This window comes from Lampetra planeri, chromosome 15 (assembly GCF_965212315.1).
Source record: "Lampetra planeri chromosome 15, kcLamPlan1.2.h2, whole genome shotgun sequence".
NCBI classification, from domain to species: domain Eukaryota; kingdom Metazoa; phylum Chordata; class Hyperoartia; order Petromyzontiformes; family Petromyzontidae; genus Lampetra; species Lampetra planeri.
The window spans coordinates 14254375-14268432 of record NC_136121.1 but is presented as its reverse complement, the minus strand read 5'-3'; the positions used below and the strand labels follow the sequence as shown (position 1 = coordinate 14268432).

The following is a 14058-nucleotide window of genomic DNA, read 5'->3' as shown; positions in this document are numbered from 1 at the left end:
CAACTCCTACAACTACTAAAATAACAACAACTAAACAACTACTACAAGTACAAACTACTAATACAACAATTACTACAACAACAATAACTACAATAACTACAACAACAACTACTACAACAACTACTACAACAACAACATCAACTCGGTATTGGTCTCAAGACATCGGGTCTGGCGGCCTCAACGCTACCACGGCGAGAGAGCGAGAGGAGAGCGAGACGAGAGGGAGAGGCGAGAGGGAGGAGGGGAGAGAGGGAGGGGAGAGAGACGAGAGCGAGAGACGAGAGAGACGAGAGGGAGGAGAGGGAGGAGGGGAGAGAGACGCGCGGACATTCTTTGATGCCAATTAAAATGCCGCATTAATTCGCAGGATCGCGCCCCCCCGCCCCGCCCCCTTGGCCCAGGCGTTTTCTCTTCTTCCATAAGAGGCAACATTCCTGAGCGCGGCCGAGCCGGACACTTCCTGTTAGCGGGAATACAAAGGCGCGCGTGGAATGCCGCGGCGCGGGCGCGCGGAGCATCGCCACCTACGACGGCTCGGAACGCGGCCCCGTTGCTCCGTTCCGAGCGCCGCTCCTCTGGCCCGGAAACCCAAAACACCTCCCTCATCGGAACGCCGCCACAGGAATGCTTTGTTCGCGCACGTGGGTTCAGAACTATTTCGCGCGCGAGAGAGAGAGAGACTCTCGCTCTCTCCTGCTCTGTCTCTCATCTCCGTCTGTCCCCACGACACTCGGTGATGTGGGAGGGGAGAGAGGGCAGGAGGTTGAAGGAAGGACGATTAGATAGAGGGATAGAGAGGGGAAGTAGGGACGGAGCGAGATGGAAGGAAGAAGAGGATGGATGGAAGGAGGGAGGGTGAAGAGGGTGTTGGGAGGGATGGAAATGAGAAAGATGGGAACTATTGTAGAGAGCGAGGGAGGGCAGGGAGGGAGAGGAGGGACAGTGTCAGGAAACATAGAGAGAGAGAGGGAGCAATTGGAGGAAGGGGAAGAGAGAGGGAGGAAGGGAAGGAAGTAGCGTGTGGGAGAGATGCCAGGGAGAGAGAGAGAAGGGGGAGGGAATGCAAGAGTTGAGGAGGGAGGAGAGAGAGAGGGAGGGAGAGCGTGAGTGGGTGAGTGAGTGAAGTGGATGAGTGAGTGAAGTGGGTGAGTGGGTGAGTGAAGTGGGTGAGTGAAGTGGGTGAGTGAAGTGGGTGAGTGAAGGGGGTGAGTGAGTGAAGTGGGTGAGTGGGTGGGTGAGTGAAGGGGTGAGTGAGTGAGTGAGTGAGTGAAGTGGGTGAGTGGGTGAGTGAAGTGGGTGAGTGAAGTGGGTGAGTGAAGTGGGTGAGTGAAGGGGGTGAGTGAGTGAAGTGGGTGAGTGAGCGAAGGGGGTGAGTGAGTGAAGTGGGTGAGTGAGTGAAGTGGGTGAGTGAGTGAAGTGGGTGAGTGGGTGAGTGAAGTGGGTGAGTGAAGTGGGTGAGTGAGTGAAGTGGGTGAGTGAGTGAAGTGGGTGAGTGGGTGAGTGAAGTGGGTGAGTAAAGGGGGTGAGTGGGTGGGTGAGTGAAGGGGGTGAGTGAGTGAAGTGGGTGAGTGAGTGAGTGAAGTGGGTGAGTGAGTGAGTGAAGGGGGTGAGTGAGTGAAGTGGGTGAGTGAAGTGGGTGAGTGAAATGGGTGAGTGAGTGAAGTGGGTGAGTGAGTGAAGTGGGTGAGTAGGTGAGTGAAGTGGGTGAGTGAAGGGGGTGAGTGAGTGAGTGAGTGAAGTGGGTGAGTGGGTGAGTGAAGTGGGTGAGTGAAGTGGGTGAGTGAAGTGGGTGAGTGAAGGGGGTGAGTGAGTGAGTGAGTGAAGTGGGTGAGTGAGCGAAGGGGGTGAGTGAGCGAGTGAGTGAGTGAGTGAGTGAAGGGGGTGAGTGAGTGAAGTGGGTGAGTGAGTGAGTGAAGGGGGTGAGTGAGTGAATTGGGTGAGTGAGTGGGTGAGTGAGTGAAGGGGGTGAGTGAGTGTCTCCACGCCGTCTACAACCACGTGTGGTGTCAAAGGTCACCGCCCCCTTGGCCTTGCACCCCAAGACTATGCAGCGGCGTCTTGTTTAAGCAAATAAAGGCTCTGACCCGGTTTCGACCTTCTTCGTGCTCATCAGCAGAGTCGGGCAAAAGCCACTCCCGTGTAACCGACGGGGGCCCCCTCCTGTGGCACGCGAAGGTGGAATGGCGGGTGCAGGGTACGAACCTCCACGAGCTGCTGGAGGGACTCCACGTAGGATCGCTCCGTGTCCAGCAGGTTGAGAATGACGTGCTTGCGCATGTCCTGCAGGAAGACAAAGACAAGAGATCCCCCGTTAAGCCTCGAAGCGGAGTAGCGCTTGTGAGGGCCGGCACGGCGCACGAGGGGATGGGTGGCTGTACCACGCCCGGCCGCCTTTATCTCCCCAGTGCTGATGTTTTACACACCGCACGCATATCGACGTGCACACACACCGCAATTTCCCCGTGACCTGCGTTGGGCCAGCTCGTTCTGTGACACCACCACCTTCATCTACACAAAGCAGCCACCACCATCACCCATCACCATCATCACGCACCACCACCATCACCCACCACCACCATCAGCCACTCTCACCATCACCCCCATCACGCAATACCACCATCAACCACTCTCACCATCACCCCCATCACGTACCACTATCAGCCACTCTCACCATCACCCACCATCATCAGCATCATGACCGTCGTCACGAACATCGTGTGAACGCGCGCCGCGCTCTCCGTGGCGACCAGGGTTGACCGTGATTTATAACCGCTGCTCGCCCGACAGCGGAATCTCAACCCCCCCCCCCCCCCCTTAAAGCAAAAGGAGAGGAAATTACCCGACCCTGGAGAACCCCCCCCCCCAACTCCGGCCGTCCTTCTCCACGCAAACATCAACAAACAGTGGGGGGGGGGGGGGGCTCAGTCACTCGCTCGTGTCGCCGGCCCGGCCCGGCCCGGCTCTCACGCGCAGGGAGGGGCCCGGGGCGACCCGCGCGGCGGAGCTGAGCGGCACGAGATGGCACGCGTGATAGTGACCCCGTGTGTGTGTGTCCGTGTGTGTGTGTCCGTGTGTGTCCGTGTGTGTGTGGGGGGAGTGGCACGCGTGATAGTGACCCCGTGTGTGTGTGTCCGTGTGTGTCCGTGTGTGTGTGGGGGAGTGGCACGCGTGATAGTGACTCCGTGTGTGTGTGTCCGTGTGTGTTCGTGTGTGGGGGAGTGGCACACGTGATAGTGACCCCGTGTGTGTGTGTGTCCGTGTGTGTGTCCATGTAACCAGCTTCGGTTTGACAGCAAAGGTCTCACTCCGAATCAGTCGGGCGGCGTTATCTATGCGGAAGCTACTTGGTCTGTCGCTCCGCACGAAGCTTCGGGTCTTCTCGGCCAAAGTCATGCCCTCACTTCTCTATGCTTGTGAAACGTGGACTCCTCTAATGAAACATCTGCTCCGGTTAGAAACATTCAGGCTGGCATGCCTACGATCCATCCTGGGTTTAACCAGGCTGGATTGTGTGAAGGAGTTCACAAATCCTTGAAAGATCTGGACACATTCCCATCAGTGACCTCCTCCGGCAGGCAAGGCTGCGTTGGCTGGGTCATGTAGCCCGCATGCCCAGCCACCGCATGCCCAATCAACTTCTGTTTGGCCGCATAGAGGGGCTAAACGGGCTGGAGCTGAGATGGACTGATGCGGTACTGGAGAATGTGGAGCTGAGTGGACTTGCCGATGACTGGTACCAGCACTGTCAAGATCAGCCTCTATGCAGGAGGCTCGTGAAGGACGCTGCTACTGGGCAGTTGGAGGCTGTCGCCCTCCAGCAACAACAGAGGGCAGAGGAGCGACGCTCACAACAACGAGCGCAGCGCCGAGCGGATAAAATGCAGCAAGTTGGCACAGTAGGGTGTAAAGCTGGTGCATCTACCAGTCATCTCAGTCAGCCAACCCATGGCACATGGGTCTGTCCCGAGACCTCCTGCCAGCAGCGAGCCTTTCACATTTCACGTGACGGGCTGAACATGCACCTAGCTTGGCACAAGCGCCGTGGTGACGTCACAGCCACTTAGTGGCCAGTGGCGTGCGCTGTGTTGTTCTTGTCAGTGTGCACGTCTTTTTACCTCTGTATATGTACGTCTGCCTACGTGTTTATATTTGTATGTGTGCACATGTCTGGTGCGTGTGGGGTGATCTGTGTACAGACATTCATATCCGCGTGCGTGTGTGTGTTTGCCAGTATGTGTCTGTGCGTGCTTGTATTGAATTGCGTGTGTGCAGGATTTCGTGATTGTGTGGCGTGTGTCGCGTCGCTGCCTATTGAGGGCGAGCAGCGCGTGGCGCGTGGAGGATGAGGCCGCAAGTTGCGCCCGCGTGAGGCCAATCTACCCAGTGGGACACAGCGGTGGGAAACGAGCGACCAATGTCAAACGACGATTGCCCTCACCGTCACGTGCGAGTCGTTGCTTCGATTAGTCAGCAGTCCTGTGCCTCGAGCCCACGCTCGAGCCCACGCTCGAGCCCACGCTCGAGCCCACGCTCGAGCCCACGCTCGAGCCCACGCTCGAGCCCACGCTCGAGCCCACGCTCGAGCCGGTGCTCAAAGCCGAAGTAATACGCAGGAGCACAAATCCCACAGCCGTGGTGTTTACTGCACCGCCATCGTGCTGTGCACGCCGCGCCGCAGCCGATACCACCTGTGGCGCGTGGCAGACACCTATCCAAGCACTATCCAGGCTCAACCCGGCTTGGCTTCCGAGATGCAGCGAGCGAGACGTTGGCGCGTTTCGGGTAATTTTGGTCATTAAAAGGAGGCAACACTATGTTTATATTGCCAGGTACGGCCCACTGAGCGATGCAGCTCTTTCTCAGAAGCGACCTGGCTATCACAAACGATCGCTCAACGAAGTGGCTCATCACGCGGACATTTATAATAGCCAAATACTCTGAGCGCGTGATGTTGTTTCTAAATGTGGAGGGAGAAACCGGAGGGCCCGGAGAAAATTTCACACGACCACGGGGAGAGAGGCACGCAAACTCCAAATATACAGCAGCAGCAGGCGTCTGGCTCGGGATGGAACCCACGACCTTCTGTATACAAGGCGAGGTAGTTAACATCTCCTAGCCACCGTGATGATGATGATGAGAGAGAGTGAGAGAGGCACGCAAACTCCAAATATACAGCAGCAGCAGGCGTCTGGGTCGGGATGGAACCCACGGCCTCCTGTATACAAGGCGAGGTAGTTAACATCTCCTAGCCACCGTGATGATGATGATGATGAGAGAGAGTGAGAGAGACACGCAAACTCCAAATATACAGCAGCAGCAGGCGTCTGGGTCGGGATGGAACCCACGGCCTCCTGTATACCAGGCGAGGTAGTTAACATCTCCTAGCCACCGTGGCGCCCGACGTGCAATAAAGCACTGCATAATAATAAAACATCGTAAGTAATAATAACTTATACTTATCCAGAAAAGTCGCACTGAGTCTCAACACTCCCCCCGGCCCTCCCACCGTTCGCCCCCCCCCCCCCATCCACCACCACCACCACTAACACCACTGGTGTAGAGCCCCCATCCACCACCACCACCCCGAACAACATTGGTGGAGAGCTCCCATCCTCGGAGTGGATGCGCGCCTTGGGGTCGCGTTTGGGGGCCCCGAGGGTTTATTTAGGGCCCCCGGAGGGCATCACTCAGCCCCTGGCGCCGCGACGCCCCGGGTGGGGCGGGGTGGAGGGTGGGGGGGAGTCCCTCCCGACAGCGAGAGACGTAGAGAGAGAGAGCGAGAGAGTTCAAGTCGGTGCGTCGTGGGTGGTAGAATCCATCTTCAGCTCGGTCATCGTCAAAAACAACCTCGTCGTTGTGATCCTCACGACCATTACCCACATCATCATCATCATAATAAACGACATCATCATCAAGAACATTATCATCATCATTATAAACTACATGACGATAATGAATATCATCATCGCAGCAGAGTCAGAGGAGTGGTGCTTCTCGCCGTACCGCGGGGCTTCTAGACGCCTCGCTCTAAAATAAACGCGAGTCGATGTTTGCCCGAGCACCGAGAGGGAGACGTCTCGTGAAGTTCTCTACCCTTCCTGCCCCATTCCCCCCCCACCACCATCTCCTTCTCACCAGAGTCATCGCCGTCCTTTCGAGCAGCAACAACAACAGCCACGTGGGGGTGGAGTTGTAGCCGTCTCGGGGGGTGTTTAGCGGACCCGTGCCTCCATCAATCTCACCCCGATCATCGTCATCAGCCTTGCTCCACACACATGCAGAGGGAGCCGCAGACGAGTGAGAAGGCAGCAGCAGCAGCCAGGCGGCGAAGCGCCGGCGCTACCAACAATTGCCCAAGCTCTGCAGTCCACTACAAATTAAGATGCGTTTAGCCAACTGCGTTTGTATTTATATATAGAAGCGGTAGGAAACCGGAACACCCGGAGAAAACTCACACGTGAAAGGGGGCAACGCTCAATCCACATAATACAAGAGGCGTAATATCAGTCCGCACTTTGCGATACCGGCTTTTCCTGGCGGGCCAGAGTACGGCTCCGCCTGGAGGCCCGCGGGAAGGGAACTTTGTTGAATGCCTCCGTCGTTGCCTTGAGTACGGGGACTCCGAGCTGTTTGGCGCATTCCCGACACGAGTGTTGTTAGCGAGCACCTATTGAAGCCGATACAACAGCCGCGGGCGTGGTGTGGCATGAACCACACCCGGCGTCCTTCCACTGTCAAGTTGATTTTGTTTAACCAGGTGAGCACTCAAGAGGCCAGGATGAGTTGTAATTTGCAAGAGTGATCTGGGGGTCACCAGAATGTTTACACGCTGTTCAAGACACGCCTTATTATTTAAGGCTGAGTCGATCCAGGGGAGGCCCAGGACGGCTTCGGATAGCACTCGCCTCTGATATTATCTGTGGCCGGGAATCGAACGAACTTTGGTCCCTTGAAGCGTTTGGAGCACAGAGAACAGAGGACCAGTGGCTGGGGCTGGGTGCAGGGGACCAGGGGCTGGGTGCAGGGGACCAGTCTGAACAGGTCGTAGCATTCCCCCCAGGGTGCTGTCACTCCCCGGCGCTGCCACTGCCACTGATTGCGCAGCTACTGCAGCAGAAGCAGCCCCGAGGCCCAGGCAGTGTCAGGTTACGAGCACTGTAGTCAGCTGTGATGACTGCGCGTCTTTGCGTGGCGTGCGGGGAGCGGCAGCGTAGCGGTTAGCGCGTTGTGCCACGAACCCGGCTGCCCGAGTTCTACCTGGGTCTCCCCTATGTCGACTCAGCCTCAAATAAGTGCCTGGTCCGGTGTGTAAACATCGCCGCTTGGGAGACAGAGGCGACCGGGCGTGGCACTGGCCACCCACCCCCTCGTGCGCCTTCATAGGTGCTCGCTGACGGCACTTGCCCCAGCGTTCTGTCGAAGCGTCACACGTGACATCAGTGTCTTCGTATCGCCGTGCATCCATCGTGCCCGCGCGCCTCAGCGCACGCCGCGCGCGTGACTGGGCACGCGCGCGAGACCGAGGAGAGCTCCCCGCGACGACTGCGGCGGTGACGCGTGGCTGTGCTGGGTGGAACGAGCCCCCGGACCAACCCCAACCCCCTCCAGAACCCCCCCACCCCACCGCGCTCAGCCCCCCACCGTGAACCCGTGCGTACCCCCCCGCCCCAGCCTACAACATCGACCCAGATTTCGGAGCGCGTTAACCAATGGGGAGACGGCACTCCATCAGCTGTTGCGGCCACACGAGGCTCAAGCGAAGCTCCACTCGTCCCTGTTGGTGGCGGGGGGCACGGTCTCAGCTCGCCGATGTAGCACCCCGGTGACGCCACTCGTAGGCGACTGGTCGCCTTTTGGCGTCGTCCTCTGGTCTGACGCTGCCGAGACGAAGCCCGGCAGAGGCTGTCTCTGGTGCAGACCAATCGGCTTCAAAGACAATGCATCATATTGAATTATCATCAGAGCAGGCTTTGTTTGCGTGTTCACCACAAGTGGACGTGGTTCATGCAGACTCGATTCCTTGCAAAGGGATATTCTGTTTGGTGTTTGAACGTCTTAATACCTCCTATTTTGATATTGCCGGAAAAGGTAAAACCTACTCTTATTTTTTCATACGTTGATACTGTCAAAAAAGGTCCCATTTTGACATACTTCACCACGCTGGCGGTGGGAAGTGGGAGTATAAACGTCGGAGCATAGACAGTGCAGTACAACAAACGCATTGCACTGCCTTCTGCCGCGAACTGGAGCCCCACGTTAGCACATAGAGCAGCAGTTCTATGCACGATGGTCGGCAACATTGGTACACACAGGTAAAAGATTCGCAGATACAATTGTAGAAATAAGCAACGGGAGGCCGGGTAGCTCAGTAGAGCGAGCGTCCCGCAATCGGAAGAATGCGAGTTCAAATCCTGGGGTCGATACAATCAGTACCACTTTGTGTGGGGGGGAGTCCAACAATGGCTCTGCTATGGATAGACTCGCCCTGGCATCGGAATGTGGAATATCCACGAGCTCCAGCATGATGACGCCAAAATCGTCAACGACGACAACAGCGGCGGCAGCGGCAGTAGACGGCGGGCATGTCACGTGACAAGCGAGCAGCGGGCTGCCCGCGTGGCCCGGCTGGGAGCGAGGGCCCCGCGCGCGCCCCACCGCGACTGCTCCTCGTCCCGTGCCAAGGGGAGGCCCTCACCCTCATCATCCACGACACACAATCACCAGAGAGCGCATGAGAGCCACCACTCTCTGCTCATAAGACAACGCATGGGAAGTTTCATCTTCTTGGTTCTTTCGGTAAAGTCACGTAGAAGGGAAATAATAAAATAATAAATAATAAAACATAATAAAATGCAATTCTCACGACGTTTCGGCCACAACGCAAGCAGCCGTCCTCAGGTGAAGAACAGGTATGTTCTTCACCTGAGGAGGGCTGCTTGCACCTGAGGACGGCTGCTTGCGTTGTGGCCGAAACGTCGTGAGAATTGTATTTTATTATGTTTTCTTTTATTATTTTATTATTATTTCCCTTCTACGTAACTTTACCGAAAGAACCAAGAAGATGAATCCCTGCAGTCACGAAAGCTTTAAATCGAAAAATCATGGGAAGTTTGCTTGTACACTGTCCGGACAATGCGCCCGTCTGCCACCTTTGTCTCCCCACTGACGTGTACACGTGCACTGTGTGTTCGATTAAGGTTGAGTTCACTTCGGGGAATGGCTGAGTTTGCTGTGGTCTGCACATTGCGCTAACCACAGCGCCATCGCTCTGTATATACGAAGACACGGAGATGATTACGTAATAGTTACATTAGGTAACACACAAATACAGTGTACACAAACACACTGACTCAAACACACACACGTATATTCACACAAATACACAAAGATCCCCCGTATATCTCCTTTTAACAGGCTGTGCTGTTAGCGAGCACCTATGAGGGCCAGCACGGCACACGAGGGGGTGGGTGGCCAGCACCACGCCCGGCCGCTTTTGTCTCCCCAGCGCTGATACCTCCAAATAGCACCAGGTACTCATTTGAGGCTGAGTCGACACTAGGAGAGGCCCAGGACCGGTTCAGATAATCGCCACTGGTGTTGGCCGTGAACCGGAAACGAACCTCGGGTAACCGGCTTCATAGCGCAGCGCGCTAACCGCTACACTACCGCTCCCCACACAGAGACAAAGATCCCCCAGTATAGCCTTCAAATATCGTTGGGGCAAGTGCTGATATACTGTACACACATACACAGGCAGACACGTGCACTGCAGCTCGCACCACGACGCACGCGCACGGGTTGGACTGTGCAGTGTTGGCGTGAAGTCCCAGTGGCGACGAGACGCAGCAGACTGAGTTCGCGTGCCATCTCTCTGCCTCGATCTCCCGGTCCCCATTCTTCCCGAAAGCCCCGAGGCTCATCGAGTCAGAGGGAGGCATGCGACGTTGACGCGGTCACAATGGGCGGGTGGGGTCCATGGAGGGGGCTGAGGAAGGTGGCGGGGGGGGGGTCTAGAGCGGGTAGAAAACAGCGGAATACCCTAAGAGAAAACCAATATTTAATAGGCGACGTTTCGGCAAACAGTCTTCTTCATAGCAGAGATGTTCTCTTCGCTATGACGCATTAAAGAAGACGTGTTCCTCTTTTACAACGAGATAGAGGCGCAGCCCTGCAACTGCTCGCTGACGCCCCCGCCGGTGAAAGGGCATCCACGACAGCAAACTGTCGAGTGGTCTTTGGTCTACACTTCCACGCTGACCAGACGTGTTGTAAGAGGCGAGGGTGCCCACACTTTACCCCACCATAAGCGACCTTGCCGATCGACCGAACTGTGGTCGACCCATTCACACCTCAGGGTGGACAAAGGCGGTGGAGGGGAGGAGGGCATTTGAGAAGCCTGCTCCATTGTTTCAATTGGAATTGAACCGGCGAGTTTATGCCTTGCAAGTTCAGTGCGCTGCTGAACATTTAGATGTGAATGTAAATGAGCGCATTGAGTAGGAGTAATAGGTTTGTGATTAGTGAAGGGTTTCTTATGAAACGCATACGGTGAGCGTAATTATTCACGTGCCAGTTTAAAAACTGGTCAAATTAGAAAGCATTGTTTAAAATGTTATAATTTTCACCCCCAGGCCCCACGGTGTAAACACGCGCAGTCTCCAACTCTTATCGTCCACTCTGCCCCTCCATTGGCCTATGTGCGATGAAGGCAAAGGGCCATTGCCCGAAACGTCGCCTACGATACGTTTTTTTTCACTCTGAAGCCACTGAATGGACGAAAGCGTTGCGCTGTTGTTCTGTGCGCTCGGGCGTCGATGCCAACAACGCAGCGGAGTCGCGGTGCGCGCCCCGAGGAGGAGGAGGGAAGAGGCACTCCACCTCGCGACTCGGAGCCACGCGGCACCGAGCCCCTGTGAGCCGCGCGTGCGCGCGAGACGAATGCGGCCGGGCGTGCTCCTGCCCACCGCCTCGCGTGCCGTGCCGGCCTTCGTAGATGCGCGCACGGCACTTGCCCCAGCTGTCTGTTAAGGCTACACGGGGAATCTTTGTCTTTGGTGTCTATATGGTGGAGAGCGGTAGCGTAGCGGTTCGCGCTCTGCGCTACAGTCCTGGGCCTAAGTCGACCGAACCTCGAATGAGTGCCCGGTGCTGTTGTCTGTAAACATCGCCACTGGGGAGACAATGGCGGTCGGGCGTGTCGCTGGCCACCCACCCCGACCTTCACAGGTGCTACTCGCGAACGGCACTTGCCCCAAACAACATGTTAAGCCTATACGGGGGATGATAATTGGTGTTTTACCCTTTTATCTGGCAACAAAACTGACACCTTTTTTACAAGGAGTCATGCTTGCATAGACCACAATACCTGCAGTCGTAATGCAAACAAAAAACATAACTCTGATAATGTGTGCACTGTCCTTGAAGTTGATTGGTCCACACACGAGACAGAATTCCTTAGAGCCTAGTCTCACATGGTGTTGGACCAGATGACGCCAAAAGGCGCACAACTCAAAGACAATGCACCATCAGAGTATGAGAGCTCGGGGTAAGCATTTACACCATTGGAACTTAAGGAAAGCTGTCTCGGGTGTGGACCAATCAACTTCAAGGACAGTGCATACATTATCAGAGTTATGTTTTTTGTTTGCATTACGACTGCAGGTATTGTGGTCTATGCAAACATGACTCCTTGTAAAAAAGGTGTCTGTTTTGTTGCCAGATTAAAGGTTAAAAAACAATTATCATATTTTTCTACTGGCAAATGAGATTCCAATGGTATACGGGGGATCTTTGTCAATACGTAAATCTTCGCATTACAATCTGAGATCACACAGCAGGGACTCGGAGTGGCGTCTCATCCGACAACCGGGGCTGTCACGTGGCTTCGTGGCAGCGCGTTCGCCGCTTGTCGCACGGGTCACGGTTCGCACCCGGCGGCCACCCTGATCAGTCTTCGATCGCTACGGCCATAGCTACTGTTGCCGTGAACTTGGTTCAACCACCACACTGCAGGTCACAAGAACAATCATTGACCCAGCCACTCTACTCATTCATCCACTCACTAAGTCACCCACCCACTCAACCACTCACCACACTGCAGGTCACAAGAACAATCACTGACCCAGCCACTCACTCAGTCACCCACTCACTAAGTCACCCACCCACTCAACCACTCACCACACTGCAGGTCACAAGAACAATCATTGACCCAGCCACTCACTCATTCATCCACTCACTAAGTCACCCACCCACTCAACCACTCACCACACTGCAGGTCACAAGAACAATCACTGACCCAGCCACTCACTCATTCATCCACTCACTAAGTCACCCACCCACTCACCCATCACCCACTCACCACACTGCAGGTCACAAGAACATTCACTGACCCAGCCACTCACTCAGTCACCCACCCACTCACCATCACCCACCCACTCACCCAGCACTCACTCACCACACTGCAGGTCAACTCACTTCTCTCTCTGCTTCTTCCCCCGCACTGCTCCACTTCGGAATTCCCTCTCCCACCATCATCACCGTCGTCTCTTCCCCAAGGTCTTATAACAACCTCGCTCAATTCAAGAAACGCGTTACGCTCGTATCTAGCGCTGTAACATCGATGGTACCGTTTGTTGCTGGCCGTCTGACGTTGTGTACCCAGCCAAGCGTGTAAACAAGAATAGGTTGTGGAAACCGGTCCGGTCCGGTCGAGGCCGGTATGGGCCGACGCGGAACCTTAATCGGCAACGCAGGAGCCTCGGTGAGAGCCACGACACGACGGCCCTGCCTGCCTGCCCACGGCGCGGCGGGCCTCCAGGAAGGGCAGAACAATGAGAGAGGAAGGGGAGGGGGGAGGGCAGGGGGAGGGGGGCGCTGCTCCCCCCTCCCCCGACCTCGGTGCTGCTCGGTCACGCGGACCCCGCGTCCGCGCCGCCACGTGCTGGCACACCAACCACGTGACAGGCGGAGGAGGACTCCTATCCGACCTCTTTATGTGCTGTGAAGAAGGGCCATGACCCGAACCGTCGTCTATTGTATATGTTCCTTTGAAGGCCACACACACTGCGGTGTAGTTATTGACACGGGACGTGTTGAGTTGTTGCTGTTGTTGGTTGTGCACCACTGCCGACGCAGCACCACCAGATAATAATTACCAGTCAATCACTCACCACTGAACTTAACCGTCACCAATTATCCAATCAGCCACTCGTACCAGCCGTACCCGAGCCCTAACCCGCTCACTCCAGTGTGGGGTCGCCTTCATCAAGCAGTGGATAGACAATGGCTCCTTCTGATGCTGCTGCTGATGATTCTGATGATGACGATGCTGTTGTCTTTGCTGTTGGTGATGTGTGTATGTTGAACTTCTTTCGCACCGTACGTAGCCAACCGTGCTAATCGCTGATGACGATGACGACGACGCTGCTGATGATGCTCCTGCTGCTCATGAATGACATTGTTGTTGTTGATGCTGCCTTGCCAGTGGTGCACGAACACAATGAACAACAACCTTCAAGACATTCGTCAATACCAACACTGTGTGTGTGGCCTTGAGAAAAATATATAATGGACGACGTTTCTGGCAATGACCCTTCATAGCTATGGCAGTGTTATTGACGGATGTGTTGAGGTATTTGTGCTGCTTATGATGCTGCTGCTGAATGCTGTTTATAGCCTCGTGCGGCTAGTGCATTCCCGTTGCCACCATCACCGTCATCATCGTCACTATTTTTATTATTATCACTACGATCGTGTCCGTTGAGCTAAACGTGCACTTTTGTTTTCAAATCTCGGCACCAGCCTCCGACTGCCTCGCCCCCCCCCCGTGATGAACCCGGGGGGAGGGGGCGCCTCACCGACGACTCGGGAGCGCGTCGAGAATCTCACCCCGCGATGTTTAGAGAGATTCCACTCCTCCATGTAATCCGGGAATATCTCTCTCTCGCCCCCCCCTCTCTCCATCTCCCTCCGCACTGGCTCGCACTCTCCCTTCCCATCCCCCCTCTCTCCCCTCTCCTCGCTCTCTCCCCACCGCCGACCCCCCACCCATCCACCCGC

General features: G+C 55.8%; 1 protein-coding gene across 2 annotated transcripts in view; it reads right to left on the bottom strand.

The window, feature by feature from the left end:
• Positions 1-14058, bottom strand: part of LOC144722802 (uncharacterized) — a 53614-nt gene that overhangs the window by 15699 nt on the left and 23857 nt on the right. For both annotated transcript variants that reach the window (XM_078601233.1, XM_078601231.1), the window contains exon 2: positions 2203-2280. In XM_078601233.1, coding sequence (XP_078457359.1) covers positions 2203-2280 — 78 coding nt within the window. The remainder of the gene's footprint in view (positions 1-2202; positions 2281-14058) is intronic.